Here is a 23752-nt window from a genome sequence, read left to right as displayed (position 1 = left end):
ATGACAGTGTTGTTCATTTCATTGCTAACAGTTAATGACAGTGTTGTTCATTTCATTGTTAACTGTTGATGACAGGGTTGTTCATTTCATTGCTAACAGTTGATGACAGGGTTGTTCATTTCATTGTTAACAGTTGATGACAGTGTTGTTCATTTCATTGTTAACTGTTGATGACAGTGTTGTTCATTTCATTGCTAACAGTTAATGACAGTGTTGTTCATTTCATTGTTAACTGTTGATGACAGTGTTGTTCATTTCATTGTTAACAGCTGAAAACAGTGTTGTTCATTTCATTGCTAACAGTTGATGACAGTGTTGTTCATTTCATTGCTAACAGTTGATGACAGTGTTGTTCATTTCATTACTAACTGTTGATGACAGTGTTGTTCATTTTATTGCTAACAGTTGATGACAGTGTTGTTCATTTCATTGCTAACAGTTGATGACAGTGTTGTTCATTTCATTGCTAACTGTTGATGACAGTGTTGTTCATTTCATTGCTAACTGTTGATGACAGTGTTGTTCATTTCATTGCTAACTGTTGATGACAGTGTTGTTCATTTCATTGTTAACAGTTGATGACAGTGTTGTTCATTTCATTGCTAACAGTTGATGACAGTGTTGTTCATTTCATTGCTAACAGTTGATGACAGTGTTGTTCATTTCATTGCTAACAGTTGATGACAGTGTTGTTCATTTCATTGCTAACAGTTGATGACAGTGTTGTTCATTTCATTGTTAACAGTTGATGACAGTGTTGTTCATTTCATTGCTAACTATTGATGACAGGGTTGTTCATTTCATTGTTAACTGTTGATGACAGTGTTGTTTATTTCATTGTTAACATTTGATGACAGTGTTGTTCTTTTCATTGTTAACAGTTGATGACAGTGTTGTTCATTTCATTGTTAACAGTTGATGACAGTGTTGTTCATTTCATTGCTAACTATTGATGACAGGGTTGTTCATTTCATTGCTAACAGTTGATGACAGTGTTGTTCATTTCATTGCTTACAGTTGATGACAGGGTTGTTCATTTCATTGCTAGCAGTTGATGACAGGGTTGTTCATTTCATTGCTAACTGTTGATGACAGGGTTGTTCATTTCATTGCTAACTGTTGATGACAGTGTTGTTCATTTCATTGCTAACTGTTGATGACAGTGTTGTTCATTTCATTGTTAACAGTTGATGACAGGGTTGTTCATTTCATTGCTAACAGTTGATGACAGTGTTGTTCATTTCATTGCTAACAATTGATGACAGGGTTGTTCATTTCATTGTTAACAGTTGATGACAGTGTTGTTCATTTATTGCTAGCAGTTGATGACAGTGTTGTTCATTTCATTGCTAACTGTTGATGACAGTGTTGTTCATTTCATTGCTAACTATTGATGACAGTGTTGTTCATTTCATTGCTAACTGTTGATGACAGTGTTGTTCATTTCATTGCTAACTGTTGATGACAGTGTTGTTCATTTCATTGCTACCAGTTGATGACAGTGTTGTTCATTTCATTGCTAACTGTTGATGACAGTGTTGTTCATTTCATTGCTAACAGTTGATGACAGTGTTGTTCATTTCATTGCTAACAGTTGATGACAGTGTTGTTCATTTCATTGCTAACTGTTGATGACAGGGTTGTTCATTTCATTGCTAACTGTTGATGACAGTGTTGTTCATTTCATTGTTAACAGTTGATGACAGTGTTGTTCATTTTATTGCTAACAGTTGATGACAGGGTCGTTCATTTCATTGCTAACAGTTGATGACAGTGTTGTTCATTTCATTGCTAACAGTTAATGACAGGGTTGTTCATTTCATTGTTAACAGTTGATGACAGTGTTGTTCATTTATTGTTAACACTTGATGACAGTGTTGTTCATTTCATTGCTAACAGTTGATGACAGTGCTGTTCATTTCATTGCTAACTATTGATGACAGGAAAGAATTTTCTTAATATTCAGCAATAGATGTTGAAGTTAAATTGTTATTGTAAGGAGGACATTTCTTGTATTACTCTGTGATTGCAAACTGGTAGCCCTTTAGATCGAATGAATACAAGTTAAGTATATAGTAAATGATATGGATTCAGTTGTGGCTTAGTAGCATTGCTTTCGAGGATCCAAGACGTTTTATACTCTATTATTCGTCAAGGTCTTCACAAAAATGATGCAAGGAGGGTTCCAAGCTGCACTCTCACGGATTGACCGTTTTGACTACTTTTTTTCTTTCTTTTTTTGAATAAGCCATTCTTGCGTAAATGCGTAAATATCTGGAATTTAGTGAAACAAGACTGCTGAAAAAATATCAGATCGTAGTTTTTCATATTTACGTCCGATAATTGATATTTAATGGTTACGAACCCTTTTAGAAAGAGTTTTTCGGCAGTTCATATCATTAAACCCAATGTTAATTTCTAAGGGCCTTAAAGTGTACGAATGTATGAATCATCTTAATAATTTCCTGCATGGAAACGTTATGTTTAAGCTGATATTCACAATGAATGACAACTGCAATGAGTACATGGGACAGGTAGAAGAATGAGATAGATCAATCAAAGTATTCGCCATGTGATCACATAATTTTCGCGTTAAGAGTTTTAGGAAAACTCGCATTTCCAGTTTTGCCCACACATTGTTATTTATATATCAAGTGGTTAGAAGTGTTGTGCAGAACATCGCATTATGTTCTTAAGCGTTCATAGCGAAGGTTCATACTTCGTCGAGTGCCGTGCTTAAGATATAAATGCCGATTGTTCAATGGCATATGAAAGTCATGTGTATGTTGAAGTACTTCCCTATTAGCGAGATTTAAATTGAGCAAAACGAACATAATCAGGATGTGACTTAAAAAAATAGGGACTAGTAACATTGAAAGGTAGATATGATTGTAATATTACTAGGGTGACGTTTATACTCCGGATTACATGAACATTTCTGAGCCGTGTTTAAACGTCCTTGTACATGATAAATGCCGGATTTTATGAACATTTCTGAGCCGTGTTAAAACGTCATTGTACAAGATAAATGCCGGATTACATGAACATTTCTGAGCCGTGTTTAAACATCCTTGTACAAGATAAATACATATATAGACTTTTCAGTCGATAATTTGAAGAGGGGAACACATACTGCAGCTTTGAAATTTATATTAATTCAGTATATCCAAAAAATGCAGGCAGTGTAGTTATGTTGAGTGTGTCTCTCGTCGATTATTTGCTTATTTTTTTAATGCCACTATCAGTTGGTTACTGGATTTCTCTTCATTGCACATGGTTTTATTAACATATGTAAAAACTAGGGATGTAAACGAATGGCAAAATTGATATTCGAATATTCGGTAATTGTTCCGATCGAATATTCGATTACTAAAATACATCTTTAAGAAATTGTAATAAACTATAAGTATTATTCGCTAAAGTAAAAGCTTAACCTCTACTGAACGTAACTATGAAAACAAAACCGCGGGTACTAGTTAAACGATTAAAGAAATATATATGATAATTTGACTCTTTAATTGTAAATCAATAGAGGAAATATATCCTAAAACGCTATACTTTACAGTTACATTTTAAATCACAAACATTGTATCGAAACATTGAAAACAGTTTAAAGCACACACATGTATCAACCTTATTGTACACATGTCATTCATATCATAACGGCGATTTGAGCAATGTTGCACAGCTTAATTTGCATCCAAGACTGTTATCATTGCGTTGATACTTTAGGCTAGTACTAGGTGATGCACTTTATTGGAGGAAGAAGAAGAAGAAGACAACACATGTTTGATGTCACTTGTCTTGGCAATAACACAATTACAGGGACTGTTTATAGGACCCGAATATATGTCCCTAAATGGAATATGGCGCGTGTAAAGTTTATTGTCACCACATTCACTCCTCTGTCATAAGTGGCCGATCGTTGTAAAAGCAAGACAGACACACGTTATACACAAGATCAGTGTTTAAGGCAATATTTGTGTTATTATAGTGTGTCAACATATTTTTTTCGAATATTCGAATACCGATTTTGGCATTCTAATATCAAACGTTGGATCGAATATTCGAATATTCGAATATTCGTTTGCGTCCCTTTTAAAAATATATTAGAACTTCAGTCCTGAGAGATTTGAGATTCATGGAATAGTGATACTTTATATCAATCTTCAATTATCCGTAAATTAATTAAAAGAGTAGTATAGTATTATTTTTGCAAGCTTTATTATTTTGAAGGGTTAATTTAATCATGACTCATGTTAAAGTAACTCATGTTAAATACGTTAACATGTTTGATATCATAATCCGATATTTAAGTTCCTTATAAAAAATAAAAAAAAACTCTGACAAGCCAGCGTCAGGGATATTTTGTTTCTTATTTAGGCTGTTAGAATATATTTCAATAGAACTTAGGATTTGCCGATCCCAAATTCGTATCTTTGACAAGTATTTTTTTTTTATATTTACAAAGTTAGTGTTCTATTTCTGTTTATAAATTTTGCTTGCTTTGCTTAATTCAGTTTTATCGGCTACTAAATAGTAAAAAAGTGGTATTTACGTTTATATGTATGGTAAACTTTTTGTACCTCTTTACATTGGTCATTATATATATGTAATCACATATATCTTTAAACAATTACAAACAACTTTATCTTTGATATGCTTTGCTTTACACTTACTTTTGAACTTATCAGTCTTGTTCAACTCCTAACGAAGGTTTATCACTGAGAAAACTAATCCTGCCAGACATCAGCACTGTGTTCAGTTAAATCGTAGTGTTAACACAACAAGCCGGGCACAAGCCGCCATCATCTTTACTGAACTCAGGGCATGATGCCTGACGGTCCCCAGCCCGCAGTAATGGAGAGGGTACGTTATATTATAACATATTGTTGAAATGTGGTGCCGTTGTTGTTAAACACTAATACTAATTATCTTTAAAAGTTAACTTCAGGAGAAAAATCCGTAATTAAGTAATTAATATTGATTATATAGTACGCAAATTATGTAGATTTTTTGTAACTTTTATAACCTATCAAGATGAAATGTGAACAATTGAACAATCGACTAAATTCGGGTTTGTGAAATATGATGATCGTAATGTTTTACTTTTTCAGGGGTCCGGCAAATGCAAGTTTATTCATTTAAAAATAACAGCTGTTATTTGTATCTTTACAACCGCCATTCTTTCGTTGATTTTCCTTGTTCAGATACTATTCTTGAATGCTTTAAGATCATCTCTGACAATGCCCCAAGAAAGCTTAACATGCATTCCGTGCGACAAAATAAAATTCAATGCTAACACAAACCTAGGCACAGAAGGTCGTTTTGCCTTTACACAAAGAGACGATGGGATGCGTTGCGGACCTGCAGAAAGCATTACTCAGTTTTTGTTAAAAAAGGTAATTTTAAGTGAATTGTTTTGTTAAGCAAATCAAATATTTTCCAAAGCAAATGACATTATAAGATCTGTCTATGCAAAACAAGGTAAAAATAATAATTTCAAATTGTATAAAAAGCTATGCATTTTAAAACGACCCATTTGATGTAAAACATAACGCAGCAATTTTTGTTAAAACCAATGGTAAACTTAATGCGTTTTAAATGTTTCGCCAGAAACTGTACAAATCGCATGCACACAGAACATATCGCAATGATCATTAGGTTTTGCTTTAACCATACCTTTTGTCAATATTTATTTTTTTTAACTAAAAAATATCAATTTTATTTAAGATCATTAGTATTTTTACTTGCCTCGTCTTCAATCTCAATCTTAGACCTATATACCACTTGGTTGCTGTATCTAGTCTGGCAGTTGTAAGACATACACTTTATATTACTATTCAGGAAATGACAGCTCAGTATCGATACTGCAATGCAGGTCAAAGTAAGTATTAGTTGAGTTTTTCTGTTATGGAATGATATTGCGGATCCCTAAACAGTGATCAGATCTCTTATAAAGTACTTTATTAGTGTATAAATATGATTCATATCAATCAATAAAAAAATGCTAACGTTTTGTTTGTTAAATATTACAGGTCTCATTGACATAGCAGAAGAGTATGCTACCTGTGAAAGAAAAACAAACGACAAGCAGCCCATTGCTAAAGCAGTTGGAATTAAGGAGTTCAAACCTAGCTACATTGTAGATGGTAAGAACATGTCACATTTTGTATCATATCATTTGATATCTGTATCTTTAACTGATATCATTTTAATTATTATTCTGACTTAAGGTCACCACAAGGTCCTGTGGAACAAAAATGGTCTAACCTTTTACACAAAAAACTGCGTCCACTTGGAACTGGAAGGTGAACTATTTGTACGGCAGCCTGGCTACTACATAGTTTCTTCGCAGCTGAATTTACGGCCTCGCAATGAAACACGAACACCGATGAATGAAACCAGACCAAAGACTTTCATTCATCATGTTGATATCCTTTCCCACATATATGGAACGACTGGGGTCCTGATGCAAACCATGAAATCAATTGAAGGAAATGGAGGCTATTTTACAAGTTTTCTGTCAGCGGTTTTCAAGCTGAACAAATATGACAGGCTCTCTGTGTCTGTATCCAATTATGAATTGACAATTACAATGATCATTTTCTGGTATATTACACTTATAATTTGCCATACTGAAATTTTCACGTAAATACATGAACAATAATGCTAACATTGATAATACTACTACTACTACTACTACTACTACTACTACTACTACTACTTCTACTACTACTACTACTACTACTACTACTACTACTACTACTACTACTACTACTACTACTACTACTACTACTACTACTACTACTACTACTAATACTACTACTAATACTAATAATAATAATAATAATAATAATAATAATAATAATAATTCATTCTAATTCTCATTCTAATGAACCTTTATTAATGTATTTATGTTCCAAATAATAACAGTTTATGCATGATAACACTTTGAAATTAAACAGGGCATGATTAGACGACCAAATTAATACCCCTGTTTTAGTTTTAGAGTTTGTTTCATTATACATGGGTATTCAGCTCTCCCTCACTGCAAAGACCACGATAGGTTTTTGGCACAATTTTAAATTGGAGTAGCAGGTGGGGTTAACACTCAGTAATTCAGTTGATTGCCGCGTGCATTTTCCGTGAAGTTCATATTTCGTATAACAACGACAAAGAGTTTATAAAGATATTTGATCGATAAAGTAACATATTGTTTATTTTTTGTCTTTATTTTGTTTCGTAAGAACATTCAGGTTTAAAGTTCAAGAAAACGTTTGAAATACAGAATAACAATTCCCAATAAAAGATGTGTGCGATATATATTTTATGTTAATAATTTGATATTTCTTGGATACATATTTTGTGATATTTATCATATCATAAATAAATGATGAGTGTGATATATAACTGCTTTCAGTAATATTACTTGAATACAATATGTGTGAAATAGTTCTTTTATAAATATATTGGTGTGATATTTCTGAGGAATAAATGTTTTAAAGACAATTTTATGCTCTTTGCTCATAACTATTGTACTGTATTTGGACATCTGAAGCTGACAATAAATGTTGAAATGCCATTTATAAATAATTTTTATGAGGTGTTGTTGAATATCTGTTTTAAATGAACCAGATGTTTTTTTCCGCTTTATTTTTATCGTGCAATACTTTAACAATCGTCAACACAACACACTTTATATTTTAATTATACACGTGTATTAGTTCATGTATAAATGTTTTTTGTCTGATGTGTATAAGGATAAATGTTCTAGAGACATAGTTATGCTCTTGGCTCACTCAACTGTACCTAGCCATCTGAACTTTATAGTTAATGTGTAATGCAAGTTGTAAATTCGAGAGGTCGTTGTACATCTGTTTTTAATGATTCAAATGTTGTTTCCACAATATTATTAAAATTCAATACTTTTATAACGCATTAATACAGCAATAAAAACAAATGGACAAATCCCAGAAGTCGAACTATTAACCCTGGTTAGAGGTACACTGTAAGTGGCTAAACGACAATGAAATAAACAAAAAAAAATGCGTATACACACGCATAAGTACCATAAAACATAACACACTCGTATCATAATAACTTTACCAATGACTGATAGGATAACCCTCTTAGAACGGTCAGTGATATACAGAAAACACTAGTCTGGAGGCTATAACTACTTTGTATGTCCGTAACCGCACACAAAAATCAATATTTCAAATATATATATATATAAGCCCAATGAGAGCCAGCATTAGCTTGATAGCAACTGATACAGAAACGTCAAGTCCCCAACAATCGGATACAAAATTAACCTGCAAACGAATGATATAAACCGAAACATCAGTGCTAGCTCTAAAACGGCAATAAAGTCAATCAAAAAGTATAATAATGAAGGTTTCATTGTACAAAATAGAAGGGAAAAAATAATGCTGTCGTATATTCGCCGAGATAAAAAATCGAACCGAGTCGAAAACTTGACGAAATGGGTCTTAAATGTTTGTCAAATAGTGTCGTTGCGGAGAGTTGGAATCAACGTGAATGTAATGTACGAAATTATTTTTTAAATACTAAATTACACATATCACGTAAGCCAATTTTGTAATAACATCGTCTTGAGCGTATTTTGAATGTAGAAATCAGGACGAGTAATACCATTAGCAAAAAATAATGATCAGATATTTAAGACTGTATTTGTATTTCGAGAGTATGTCGTAAATCTTAGTGAATAGCTTCGAAAATATTTGACTTATTTCGTGATATCGATAACTTTGTTTATAATTTATTAATTTACTTCAGGGACAACTTATCACCACCCGAACATCTATCCCATTGCGATATTTATATACTGTAGCACAGGGACATTGGAACGTCGCTTCCAAAGAAGGAATATCAACAAGTTTCAAGTTCAAATTCATACTGCTTGTCATACCGTTTAATGGTTTATTTCCAATTTCTAATCTAAAGTTGAAAATCTTAAAGTGTATCATCTTGATCAAACATGTACAAATAATCAATGGTAATATAATATAGTTTATTTTCGTGTATAGGGAATTATCTAAACATGGCATCAACTTACTTATAAGTATTGTTGAATATATCAATAAAACACGGGATAATCACACCTATAAATGTTGACCATCAGTTTACGCTTGTAACAATAAAATGCTGGTATGCAAGTACTAGTGCATTTTCCTATGAAAGAAAATGCTGATTTTAAAATGTCTTATACGTCTGGTTTAAATTACTGTTGCTTTTGTCTCTTGAATTACTAAGATAAAAGCGCGGCGGGGACTTGTTGTGAAGTTAAACCATTATACCTTCCATCTGAGGGGTTGTATCAAAATCAAATTGCGTGTATGATTTGTGTAATTTGTTATTAACAAACAAATTGTATATTTTTTATACTATAAATATGTTGTGTGATATTCATTGCGAAAACTGTTTGTGTAATGTTTATTGTAAACATGTATGATATTTTATTTATTAAAGTGTACTTTGTGATATCTATTATAAAATGTGTATTATTTCTCATATATTGTTTTGATATATTTCTTGCATACTATTCCTGTGGTATTTCTGACATTAATGTTACGTTTGATGTTTATTGTTTCATGTGATTTCATATGATTTGTGTGGAATTATTATAATGTAAACTAAGGCGCTGCCTTCATGGGCTTAAATTTACTTAATGAATAGGTGAAACATATTAGGCATGAACAGGAAACGTTTTTCATATTTGTTAAAGCAAATTAGACGTATTTCATCCCATGTTAAATTACAAACAATTTTGCAGCAGTTTATTTAATATATACATAAACATCTACAACAAAAGTGTATACATTAAGTATTATACCATATATTATTATATTATAGTATATTGAAGTATATAATGATCAAATATATAGTATTGAATGAGTCGCCCTACTCATTTCAACTTAAAAGAAAAACTGTTAAACACAGTACACATACGCATAAGAAAAGTCTATAGCAAACAAAATATAGATACAACATGCGACGTAACAATAATGGTTATAAGGAATAATGCTACAAACAAGAGTGATTGTAATTTAACTAGAATTTAATGTATCAAGATCAATTAAAATACGATGGTAAAGCATGGCAAAAGATATTCGCAATTCCTTATAATAATAAAACAAAAGGATCCCTAACCCTAAAATATTGGATAAATAATTTATACTACACGCGTAATAAACTATATCTAGCCAGTACTTCATCTGAAAACATCACACTGATAAAAATGCATAACCTTAAACCCGTCAAAAACAGTTTTCTAAATGTTGAATTGAAGTGTTATTTATATTAAAATGGAAATACAATTACAGCTTTCATTAAGACCGAAACACCAGAAGGAGCTAAACAAATATTTCTTTAATCTTTAAACTACCTTTAATTATTTCAAATGTTAAATTGATTTGCAAATATCATGTTAATTGTTTAATTATCGAAATAAATCATTTTCAATTAGTTAATATTTTACAAAGCCTTCCTAAGCTAGTTTTATACAGAATTTAGTTTTAGAAATTTATCATCGACCTATGCATGAATACAGTTAGTCCTTAAAAATTTAAATCAACTAGAATGACCCTTTTGTCTTGACTTCAAACAGAAGGTTTATTTTGTTCACATCTGGTTAGAGAAAATGTAAGACTAAGTTCATATTAGCATTTTCAAGGCTCTTGTATTTTTAAAGTTTTTATCTTTACTTTTTCACATTTTTAATCCCCAGTATAATAAAAAAGGCATTGATGACATTAACAAACATGCAGCCCAACTGAAAGTAAATTCTAAAATTTAGCAAGGAAAAAGCCAAACCAAATTTGCATTTCATGTGACTTCCTAAAAGCCCCAGTACGTTTAAGTAGTGTCGACTTATCAACGAGTATTTATATAGAAATTATTTCTCTTGACTATCTCAAAATACTTAAACCCACAGGATAATAAAATAAATGCATTTGTCTCAATTACAATTAACGTTAAACAGGACCGAAAGCAGATTAGAAAGTGAGTGCCTATATAGCATAGTAGTAGTCACTTCAGTGTTACTGTTGCACACGTTTATGTTTAATAGAGCATTGTGTGGACAACAGGGTTTTATTTTATCTCATATTATCTGAGATTTTATCATAGTTTTAGATGCGTTTTTTTTTCTCCATTTTTTAACCCTAAAATATTCTAAGCCTTTAAAAAATCATGTCAAATTTCACAAGTATCAGCTGAGCTTAATACACACTAGTTTTTAGTTTTATGTGTTATCCAACGTACATAATGACTGTCACATCTCTAGCTAGTAATAAATTAACAAATGCCATGTATGTTTGTAATTGGGCATTTATTGTAATGCCATAACAAATGTATACATCAATTGTCTACAAAGATAAAAAAGATTGATTTCTTATCTGGCAGTAAAATCCGCCAAAAGGAACGCTGCCATTTACATGCATTAGGTTTTAAAGCCGTAAGTTGTTATGATAATGTAACCCGTGCATGCAAGTCGACCAAGCACCAATTTTTTTCATCAAGATCATTTAAACATGTATATGTGAAAACAATTTTAAAAATAACATTTAATTGTATGCAAAAAAACTCCAAACTCCAACCTTGAGGTTTATTATGTACATATCATAATCAATGGATTTAGGTTATACACACAGTCATATTTAATATATGCTTATATAGAATAATCTGGAGTACTATTTGCAACACATTGTTCTGTTATGTCTTTATTGTGTTTAAAGCAGTCTAAAGCACCTGTATCTCTTTCATTTTCAATTTGTAATATTTAGTGTTCTCAAAATGAACGAGCTGCCGACAAAAATAGACGGTACAAATAGCAATTTGTTTTGTTGAAATTATGAAAAAGTGAATTAGTAGAATCTGGTCGATTAATTTACTTTTTGAGACGGTTCAACTAAAAATTATTGAGAAGCCTTGATATTCAATTCAAAACACAAACACTCGTTCTGTGGTATGTTGATTAATAAATGTGCTTTTGGACGTATTAAAGTATCGTTTTTGACAAATAGGAAGAATTCCAGAAGTTGACAAAAAGCAAAAGCCCTTATGACAATGAACAAAAGTGTACACTCTACCCTCACGCACATATAAACAATACAAACAAAAAGCACGCATCGTGTTTTATAACTCGATAAATGATGGGATAATGCATTGCGCAACTCACGACCTGATTTAGAACAATCTAGGCCTTAATGTTTATGCTTGGTTTACAAAAATATATATTGCTATGATGTTTGACATGTGATTCGTTTTTTCTTAATCTAAGTGTTCACTCTTTCGTGTTGTGTTTCAATGCGAGACAACTCTTTTTCCATGCAAAACCGTCTCAATCCGAACCATCTCTTATTCCAAGCAAACCGTCTCAATGGGAGAAACCGTTCAAATTTGGCCTATTTTTATTTCTAAACATAAAATCAACGAGTCTAGCCGCCATAATACAGCAAAATACCATATGAAAATACTATTTAAGGAATTTCGATTATTCTTCCAGCACATCAGTACCGTATTTAGGATAAACTGTAAAGGGAAACTACTATTGTTTTACGGTTTGAGGTTTCGGGTGAAGTACAGACCCTTACCTATTCAGTCAAATTCTTAGAGAAATCGTTATCTATCGGAAAAAATAAATAGAGTTAAGATTGTTTAGTTCCTAGACGATGGGTGGGGTACAAACATATTTTAGCAAGTACTTTAAGACTCCAATACAATCTTATGAGTTGAATAACAAACTTAGAAGAACATTTCGTATTCCAGACCTAAGATAGTACATATAGATGATAACACAGAAAATGGACATGTGTTGAACAAAAGTCCCTATCTACCATTATCTACACAAATTTAACGAAAGAAGCGTATTGTACCAATTACCATCAATTTCTTAGGGAAAGAAAGGCTATTATTGGGTACAGATTTAAGTTATTTTACCTGTGAGCAGAATTTTAACAAAAGTAAAATCGCGCCCTTCAGCATTTGAACCCTTTCAGCGTTTTTTGTTGTTCGTGACGATGATAATATTTCGTTAAGTTTTAGTTCTCCCTCTCCAACCTGTCCTTCTTTACATTTTTGGCTACTTGGGTTGTGCGTTTGTGTCCATTGTAAGGTATTATATGTACAAAATAAGCTCATAATTTATTAGGCCCTTGTAATAATATAATGTTATTAATTAGGTGATTTCATATTGGCCTAGTTATTTGTCCGAGGTTAGCTGTATTTGCCTGAGCCCGTTTTGGTTAAAAACATTCTATAACTTACCTTTAGTTCACATTGAAGCCGTATTTACCTCTTATTCATTCATGGTGTCTGGTTTTCTAGACTTGACTTTTCCGATTTTGACATGCATCCTTATAGTGACATTGCACAAACTTATAAATAAAGCACTGTACATTGTAAGGAAGCATGTCTTTTCGTCTTAATTCTGTAAATCGTTTGCCAAAACGTCAAATGTTTCACCTTCGTCGTTCACTTTGTTGGCGTACAAAATCATAATAGTCGTAAAATCCACCAACGTGTTAAATACAACTGTTATATCAAACCGTAAAAATTAGTGCAATCATTCAATAGGTTCAAGTATTCCAAATAAAGTTATACGAAGCACAAAACATTTAAAACAGTCGAAAACGGAAAACAAAATGGCAACCTTTAAAAATAATTTCCAGCATATTTTTCATATTAGACGAGTTTCGACAGCCAATGAAAATGGCCCATTTCTCAAATCCTATATAAGGCGAGTTTTGTAGCCAATCAAAACGGAGGAAACTCATATTAGGCGAGTTTTGTTGATTATGGCCGAGTTTGGTAGATATTGAGCCAATTCTGGCATATATTATCTTCAATTGTCTGGTATTGATACCGCAATTGTCTCTGTATCTCGTCAAATAAGTAATAGTTGATTAATAATGTTGAATATTGAGGCCTTGTGACCTTACATCATTCAAGTACCATTTAAAACGAACATTGCTTTTTGGTTACTAGAATTTGCACTACATAACCGAAAAAAATACAGAAAAGGTTATTGCATATTCAATTTTCAAGTAGCTCTTAAAATAAGGATGAAGTGACACAGATTGTGGATTAATTTTATTGAGACAATATATTGTTTTACGACTTTATCATTTTGCTATGAATAGACTCGGCAGCTAAATAAGGAAATGCTCGATTACCGATTTACAAACGTAAGGTCACAAGGCACAATATATATCCCGCAAAAGAAAGTATAAGTCCCGCTTTCACAAACTATAAATTATTGCACATTTTATTATTAAGATACTTTCAGGTGCTTAACAGATCTAAACAGTTTTGTCAGAAGACTGTATTTTAAAGTGTTACACACTTATACCCAGGCTTGCTCATGCTACTATTAATGTAGTTAAAAGGGAATGGGTACAAGATCTAAACAACTGTTACATATGTCCAGGTGTGTGGTACCAGCAATATATGATAAACACAAGTCTTCTTTCACTTCACACTCTGTATTGTAGATGTTAAAGTATACAATGCGACAGGACTGCATAAACAGAAGTTCTGAAACCTGCAATTAACAAACCAAATAACATACTATTACAATACATATCAATTCAAACACAAACCTTTCTAAAACATATAAAACATATTCATATACACAATTAATCATATGTGACGCGTCATGAGACTTTTGGCCCGAAACCGATAGCCTCGATTTCGAGAAAAACTTCCGCAAAGTTGAAGCGTAAAAAATAAGAAAGTAATGAAGTTTTTATCGTAAAAACAACCATTAAACAATTTGTCGCCCTAGATTGTTCAGTCAAATATATTCTTTAAAATGTAATGTTCATAGAAATAGTGTTTTTTAACCACTTTTTTGTATTGTTTATTACTTTTGGTGTTATCTCCCGTAGTTGTCATGAGCTATTTTTTTAACCCAAATTTGAAGATGTAGGTCAAGCTGAACCAAAGGCATTTACATCAAATTAGGAATTTGTTGGTAAGTAGAATTATTTTCATTGTTTAAGCATATAATTTTATAAATGTGTATATCTTTAATGTAATGCAATATATTCTAAATTCGGCCAAATGGACGGAAATTGGTCGCAGGAAAAGAAAGCGGAAGTGAAATTTGACATTGAATATGTAAACAGATCAAAATCCAGCAGATATTCTATTTTTGCATACTTATGATGACTGAAAAAGGACATAATCAATTTTTCATCATCTTACCGCGGCCAATTATCAATACAATTATTAATGGATTTTACGAATTAATTTTGAGTTGCAGTTTAACTGTCTTTTTAGCTACATGTATATGATGATGAATTTAAAGTTGTAGATGAACATTTTTTTGCAATGTTGATTTATGTGCATAACATGCCATCTCATGAGGTTCAAGTACATTGAAATAAATTTCTGTTATGATGAAGATGATCATGATGATTATGAAAATAATAGACTAATGCAGATGGGGGAAATGTTTATTTAGAATTAGAGCACAATACTCTAAAAGCCAGGACCAATATTAATGACTGTAGCTGCAAGCTGCTTTTTGAGTATGCATGACATTCAGACTAACAGGAAATTTCTTTGGCATGCATAATTGTGTACATGTTGATCTGCCGGGGCATCACCCCAACTATAAACAGTTAAAGATTTGTATTTCTGTAAATACATATTTTACAAACACTATGATCAAATGTGAATTTCAGATCAAGCACCTGCTGTACATAGAACAATAATCCATAACAGCTTTGACTATGCCGAGCAGGTCTTCTACCCATACTAGGCACAGCAAGAGTGCCCTGCTTTCTGTTAATCATATGGTAAATTTTATTTATAAATTGAGTGGTTAATACAGTTTTGCCATTTGGCTAAATTATTATAGGAGAAATGGAAAACCTTTATATTTTGTAAATTCACTGAAAAAACATAGAAGCGCTCACATTTGCTCTGCGGCGCTCTTGTTTAAATATTTTATATCACCGTTATTCAAAGTTCTTACTTGAATATAAAATGAAAGTGTAAATATATATACATCTTTTCTATTTCAAAGTGTGTTTTTTTCAGGTTCACAGATATCTCAGTGACAAGGGTTTAGCTGTTATGTGGCCAATGGTGTGGTACCTCATTTTCAACATCATCCATATAGAAAAGACTCTGCATACCTGTACATTGACAACTATGTTTGGTGGAATAAAAACAATGCAGTCATTGGGTATGATTGACAAAAGCAGTGTTGAAGTACATCACTTATGCACTGCATATTGACCCATGAGAACATTAGAATAACAAAACAATGTAACGTTTATTATTTTTTCAATACAAGTAATCAGAAATCTCAAAATATTCATTAGTCTTATAAAAATAGTTGGGCTTAAATATGTTCTCTTACTTCTCTAAATGTCATAGATTGAAGGCAATCAGTTCAATAAATTGTATGTAATTCTATGTTTAAGGGTCTGATGTATTCGGAAGGGAGAGACACAGAATTTACTTAAATGGAAGCAGGTGACATAAAGTTCAGTCATGTGTGAGATTTGGTCTGTGGAAGGTAAGTTGTAAGAATGTTGTTGTTTTTGTTTTGTTTTTAATTTTGGTGCTTAAAATGTTGATTTAAAGCCATATTAAAGGATTTTATGTATACAAATATTGACTTTTGGTTCTTTATTTAAACACTGAAGTTGGTTATAATACCTTATTATGTAAAGAAAGCTTGTGTTAAAACAATAGGTATTATATCATAATATAAACAACATGTTTATTTATTTAGACCAAATGGAGGCAGCACACATCCTTTGTGGATTGATGACCTTGGCAAACTGGTTATATTCTTTGACTGATTGGAGTACACCAAGTGGCCCTGAAGTCCATTCCAAACTTGAGGAAATATCATCACTTCAGGTATAACAAAAGTATTTTAGACTGTATCACTGCCTGTGTATGTATATCTATGAACAAAAGTCAAAAACAATTTTAGATATTTTGTCCATTTTATTCATATGTGAGTTTTGATGTTCAAGTTAATTTGCATAATTTATTCCAAACACTAAGTAATGTACATATATGAACATTATTTTGCAGAACTTCAGCTGACAACCCAGTGAGTGAATTCATGAGAGAGCATCCCAAGGACAGTGAGATTGAAGTTGAAATTGACAAGCTCACAACAATGGCTTTTCCATGGAGAGTACCCTGAACGCATCCAACTAAAAGGACTTAATGCAAAAAGGCTCTGATCCTTTAAATAAGTGAAAAAACTAGCATACTGATATGTGATCTTTATAAACTAAATATAAGATTTGAGAATGAGCCCGTTACTGAGCTGATGAAAACGTGTATCAATTTGTTATTGACAATTATTTATTTCATAGAAACATGTTCATGTGAAATGAAGCTACCAGTGATTTTGAGTAAAAAAACTGCGGTTTTAGCAAATGATTGATAGAAGGGTGCTAGACCCTGTCTTTTGTCGGTAGAGCCCCTCTGCCATAATGTAGACCACTATATGTTTATTATTAATACAAACTTAAAACAATCTGGCAGTTGAAGCATATAAATGCTTGAATTGAAGACATTTATAGTATTGTTTGTCAATATTAGTTACTTCACAGCCTGATAAAATGTACCTTAGCAACCTTTCAGTTTTTCTTCAATATCTTTATTTTTAAAACCTTCCTGAACCCTAGAAACATTTTCAGCTTTAACTTTTACCTATGAATAAGCATCGAAAATATAATTTGTCATGTACTATGTGACCAATTGCATACCTCTTTTAACTACATAATGACGTGTACATGCTAAGTAGTTAGTTTGCTAAATAAATTGTTTTCATTTTTGTAAAATGTAAATGTGCCCATTTATTAACTGATCTAATTTTACAATAGTGTAAATTGTGTAGGATTGTTATGTTTATTTAACTAAGAGTATATATACTACCATTTCATGTTTTATGAGCAATGAATGACTATACAAAAATCACATTTGAGGTAAATTGGTAAAGTTAGTGCGATTATAATCATGTTTGTGGCCTGTTGCCATGGTAACCAGGATAAAAAACCTTGAATACCATTCAAATAAGATAAATTATAGTAAATTACAGGGGTAACATACTTTAACTTCTAGATATACATTGGTTTGTATTAGGTGCAAGTTCCAACCTAATGTCAATTTATTGTGAAAAATTGCCAATAAACTACGGTACTTGGCGAACAGTTTTTATTTATTCGGATTTTTTTTTTAATGTCAAATACATACACCATGTACAGTAAGGTTTGAGGATATCAATTATTATTGAATGCTTCATATGGCATTTATTGTATATTTAAATGCAAATTTAACCCCATAACGCCTTTTTCAATCAAAGGTTGCCATGGTAACCAATTAATTTTCATTTATTTTCTCAATAATAATTGAGAATGGTTTTGAAAATATATTGTTGTCGTTATAATGTAGGAATTGTGTATATTGTAGTGATTAATATTTATTGCATCTGTGAATACAAATGTTTCAATAAATTCTTGAACTTTACCGAATTTCCAGCTGTTTCTTAACCAAGTGCCCTTCTAGTTTTTGTCATAATTTCGTTAAAAATAGGAATTTTTGAATTTTCTTTTCAGTATTTTTATCTTAAAGAATAGTACAGCCAGAAATTACTCATATCTCATTTTCGTCCCAAAAGTGGTTTCGGGCCAAAAATTCCGTGACTGGTCACATAATATGTGACGTCGTCAGCGAAAATGAGTCCTGTTGAGGTAATCACGTTACCGAGATAAAGCGAGAGTAAAAAACAACACGTTTTCTGAGCAATTATCGTTTTGTCAATCAACTATTTTGACATTATTTTTTCAAAGTATTTACAAAATCGAAGTGTATACACTCTATAAAGGAACATCACTCTGCTTCCTTCCAGTTGATTATTGTCGATAATATTCATGCTGCCTGACCTTAAATCATGACTAATCGCCCTTGATCTGAAGGTGTCGCTCTCCGCAATTTTGATGAAAACATGTCGAAATCCGTACCAAAGATATGACGGTTTTGCCGGTTTATTCACTCGGCATTAGCATGTTTTTCGGATTAATTACACGGAAAAGATTATTTGGAAGGTAATGTATGCAATTATCAATGTTGTCATCCTTTATTTAAATTGGCATTTGATGTTTATTTTAAATAACCTTTTGACAGTTTGACCCGGAAGTATTTTTTTCGTAACAACAGACAGTTTACAGATATTATGGCGGAAAATTTGAAAAACACTTGAAACTTTTATGAATATGTCCCAGTTTAGTCAAGCAAGTACCATCCCCTATGACTTAAGCCAAGACCATTTATTTCGCGAAGAATTATTAGAAGTTGATAGACTTTATTTTCATGAAGTTTTGTGTCCAGAGGGTGGTGCAAGTGAGATAGAATTTAGTCAGTCTGATTCAGAAAATGATTCTAGCCATGAAAGTAATTCTGTAAATGATGAATCAGATGATGATGAATGTAATACAGAGACTGTTCATTGTGAAAGTTTTGACCATGATTTAGAACCCACTGAAGAGGATTTAAGACAGAGAAAGAAAACAGATGATTTCTTTACTCAGACCTGCAAGTGTAAAAAACTCTATGGCAAACCATGCAGTCAAGTTGTGGATGGTAATGATATTTCTGACTTACGTATGTATTCAGCTGGTTTGCAAACAGATGAACTTGATCTTGTTATTAAATCAGCCATGTTGTGCCACAGAAAAAATGGCCAACAAACTGACAGTAGTAAACATAAACGGCAGGCGAGAGTTAGGCCCAGTCAGAAGTTTTATGTAAAGGGAGTTGAAGTTTGCCGTGAAGTATTCTGTTTTGCATACAACATCGGAAAGGAGAAACTAAAACGAATTGGTCGGTCTCTTGACAGTGATGGATTGTCAAATGTTAATAAATGAGAATTGAAGGAGCACTTCTTAGCAATAAATGTTTTACTTCATTCAAACAAACTGATTAAGAATGTAACATTTCCATTGGTCAAAAGCCATCATGTACATATCAAGATCTGGAATTGGATGTGTTTATGAACATTTATTTGGTATATATATGTTAGTTATGAGAAATGTTTTTTGTATTAATGTTGAATGCTGGTGCTGTTAAATTTTGCTTCTGTTGCTGATGGTGGTGATGATTAAGAACAGTGATAAGACGATAAATATTTTTCAGAGAAACAGGTGTTTTACCTTGGTGATGAGGGTGTTGCCCCAGGCAAAGGAGCAAACACAGTTGTCAGCTACCTCCACCATTACCTTGAAAACTACGGCCTGGGTGAGGAACATGCCTAGTTCCATTTTGACAATTGCCAAGTACAGAACAAAAATAATGCAGTTCTTGGTTATGCTGTGTGGAGAACATTGACGGGCGAGAGTTGTTGTGTTTTAGTGGAAAAAATAAAATATGTTTCATGATGTAAACTAAATTATGTTATTGCTTTTTAACTATCTCAAAAGGTTTCCAGTAACACTATAGATGAGTGAAACAGATGTATAGCTTTAGAAGTTTTCAATTTGTTGTACTTAAAAAATAAACAACAGATAAAATTCAGTGTTTAATTTGAAATAAAGAGACCTTATAACAATTAACACTTCTATTACAGGAGGGCATAAGACAATCCAATATTCATTGATGCTAGCCGGCCACACCAAATTCTCATGTGATTGGCATTTTGGAGTGTGGAAAAACAGATGGAGACACATGGATGCAGAGACAGTTGAGGTAATTGATAATTATATGAAATAAGTTCATGTATTATCATGTATATTTAGATATAATAGATAATTGATAAATTCACTGATGCTATATACTTCATGTAGGCATTTCATTGATCACCATAGAGCAATAACACAATAACTGCATATAGAAATAGTAGCAGATATTGAGTTCTTGCACTAAGGTGACACTATAATATGTCATATTGGATCAATTATGCCTGATATTCATTCATCATGTAATGCTTTTCTTCAAAACAGGAGGTGGCTTCCACAGTAGCAATGTCATCCCGTAATGGCCACAACATCCCCCATATTGTTGATGGCAACAGCAAACCAGTGTTGTTCTATGACTGGAGCACCTTCTTCAAAGGCATGTTCAAACCATTGAAGAACATTTCGAAATACCATTCATTTGAGGTGTCTTCTAACGAGCCTGGGGTTGTAAGAGTAAGGAAGTTTGTTGATGCCCCTGAGGAGAAAATTAACATACTGAAAACCTGCCAAGTGGATATTTGTGTTATGCCAGAGCAGATCTTTGGTGAGGGAATAAATGCTGAAAGGCAATGGTACTTGCATGATGTAATAAGAGACTTTTGCAGATCGGATCATGCTAAAAACACAACATGCCCTTTGCCATTAGTTGCAAAAGAAGGCTATTCAAAGGCCAAAAAACAAAAGTTGAAATAGGTAACTTTATTGAGAACACTTTCTGTGTGTGTTTCAGCAAAAGGTATAGTTTGTGTCTTGCTATAAACAGATTGGCATGTATAAGTTGAAGTTTAATGTTTTCATTTTCATTCAAAGAATATATTTCTTAGTGTAACATTGATAAAATATTTATGATTTTAGATGAAATATTTATGATTTTAGGAATGTATGATTTCCATGGCAACCAAAAGTAACAAACTTGATTGATCATTGAATACCTATGCATAAACGTGTATTTCATTTATGGGAATATCATTGAACTGTTGGCCATCTATAAGTAAAGTATGATGGCACATATAGTTTCAATGTTCCTTGCTTTATGTTTGTTCTCAATTTTGTCAAATAAGGCATGTGTCAATGCTTTCCTTGTAAATACATTTCAGTCTGTGTCATCTTACAACTCTAAACTAATGAAATGAGCAAAAATATTAACTATTCTAGGTATAAGTAAGTTTCTATGGCAACCAAATAAAACATGTCTTCTTATTGAAATAAAAAAAAAAATGATTTCACCAGACAAGTTACATCTTTTAAATAATTGCTTGTTTTAAAATAATGTGTTTGTGTTTTAATCAATACAATGATAAGCTCACTACTTTTGATCAATTTACCTTGTTTAAGAAAAGTGGCAGATTTTCTTCACAGGGTCTATTGTTTATTGCTGTAAACACTCTATTTTACTACATAGCTGGCTGAAAATTTAATGCTGTACTGAAATATTTCCTGCAAACATAACATATCAAATTCAAATGTGGTTTTATGTATTTAAGCAGTTTTTTGCGTTTATTTGGATAAATTTCTCGTGAAAAAATTGTAGTCATGGCAACCGTTTTTATGAAATGCACATGTAGTGTTACATTCTCCATAAATGATGTTATTGATGTTATGATAATGTTTCCACAAAAATAAAAAGTGTTGCATTCTATTTCAATGGAATACAGACTCTTAAAATCAAGGTAGTTGTATTTACTTATGTTTCCATTTCCTTCATTGTTTTCGCCATTTTATAACAAATAGTGGTATCGCGAAATTTGTCCTCAATCAGTCAATTTTAAAGATATCAGCTTAAAACTTCAGGACTTTATTTCTGAAACATAGCACATTCAGAAAATGTAAAAAACCTGAAAATGTCATTTTTCCTCATTAGGACCCATTTTCGCAGACTTGGTCACATATATTCAATTAGTGGCATCCATGGCTGTCAATGGTATAACGCTTAGCAATGTACAATATACTCCACAATGTATTTCAACAACAACAACAACATACATTTGTCTTACCGTTTAATACAATCGACTATTTTCACCCTGCCACGTCTCACTCAACAAACATCTGTGTGCTTTATCAATAAGGTGGTTACTGCATATACTGTAATAAATTACATGCACAGGTTAAATGGGTAAAAGGAATGTTTTGGTGATCAAGGAGATGTTCATGCAAATATTGTCACTTTGACCATCTGGGCAAACGCAAGATTCCAAAGACAGAACAATACATTAAATACAAAGAATTCCAATCCGACATGACTTGGACATATGGATAATACCACAACGAAATAAACAAAACCAATACTGACCATTGACAAAGTCCTGGAGAAGATTTAAAACATAAAATGTAAAGTTTTCTTCAAATAAAATGGCGATTCTACGTTTCAAGTTTCCCGGATGTACAAAATAGAATAGCAAAAATAAGTACGACCATATACGATATACGATTAAATATTAAATTTATAAATTTAGATATAAAACATGTATCAAGGATACATTAAACACAAGACACAAACTTATCACTGTAAGTGCAAGCGAAAATACAGTGGTACAAGGATGTATTAATTTATACATTTTGTAACAAGTACGCATTTTTTCTCTATATCATTTTTTGTAAATATCGAACATGTTGAAAGAAAAAAGGCAATAAAATTTGTTTAAATCAAATACTTTTTTTTATATTTATGGAATAATTTATTAACCTTAACGGTATTCCCCAAGTATTGTATAAATCATGAACTAAGTAAAACTTAAGAAAGCGGTTAAGTTTTAAAAAGATTAGGAGATACTTACGCTAAACTTAATTCACGATAGTTTCGTTTAAGTTAATTTATTTTGTTTGTCTTCCAAGTGAGTTTAAAAATGGGGTCGGTATATTCATTGACACATTTCACGTGCCTTTAATATGCTAAATACGTACACTTCATTGTTCCTTGAGAATAACACTGCTGAAAACGACAGCAAGTTGGCTAAAACGCTAATTGACAGGTTAGTGTGTATATGCAACTATCAAGTTTCTTGCAGGGTGTTTTC

General features: G+C 32.1%; 2 protein-coding genes and 1 long non-coding RNA gene across 5 annotated transcripts; all 3 read left to right on the top strand.

Annotated features, from left to right (window-relative positions):
* Positions 1 to 2828: 2828 nt before the first annotated feature.
* LOC128222136 (uncharacterized) lies at positions 2829 to 7585 on the top strand. 3 transcript variants are annotated; one of them, XM_052931008.1, is made up of 6 exons: positions 2829 to 2879; positions 4717 to 4869; positions 5234 to 5402; positions 5848 to 5887; positions 6039 to 6152; positions 6237 to 7585. In XM_052931008.1, exons 3-6 carry the CDS (start codon positions 5247 to 5249, stop codon positions 6653 to 6655), a joined length of 729 nt encoding a protein of 242 aa, XP_052786968.1. In that variant the 5' UTR covers positions 2829 to 2879; positions 4717 to 4869; positions 5234 to 5246; the 3' UTR covers positions 6656 to 7585. The 3 variants fall into 3 exon arrangements, with proteins under 3 accessions (XP_052786968.1, XP_052786966.1, XP_052786967.1); XM_052931006.1 differs by having other exon boundaries at positions 5118 to 5402; XM_052931007.1 differs by having other exon boundaries at positions 2830 to 2879; positions 4695 to 4869; positions 5118 to 5402.
* Positions 7586 to 14917: 7332 nt separating this feature from the next.
* LOC128222139 (uncharacterized) lies at positions 14918 to 18454 on the top strand. The gene is made up of 6 exons (XR_008259082.1): positions 14918 to 15001; positions 15717 to 15830; positions 16075 to 16222; positions 16464 to 16558; positions 16778 to 16908; positions 17089 to 18454. It is a non-coding gene; the product is annotated as an uncharacterized LOC128222139 (long non-coding RNA).
* Positions 18455 to 20606: 2152 nt separating this feature from the next.
* On the top strand, positions 20607 to 21556 carry LOC128222137 (uncharacterized). The gene is made up of 2 exons (XM_052931009.1): positions 20607 to 20748; positions 21003 to 21556. The coding sequence occupies exons 1-2, from the start codon at positions 20659 to 20661 to the stop codon at positions 21429 to 21431; spliced, it is 519 nt and encodes a 172-aa protein (XP_052786969.1). The 5' UTR covers positions 20607 to 20658; the 3' UTR covers positions 21432 to 21556.
* The last annotated feature ends 2196 nt before the right edge of the window (positions 21557 to 23752 follow it).

Source organism: Mya arenaria, chromosome 16 (genome assembly GCF_026914265.1).
Source record: "Mya arenaria isolate MELC-2E11 chromosome 16, ASM2691426v1".
Classification (NCBI taxonomy): Eukaryota; Metazoa; Mollusca; class Bivalvia; order Myida; family Myidae; genus Mya; species Mya arenaria.
Note: the sequence above shows the minus strand (reverse complement) of the source record. Positions and strands in the feature narration are given on the sequence as shown.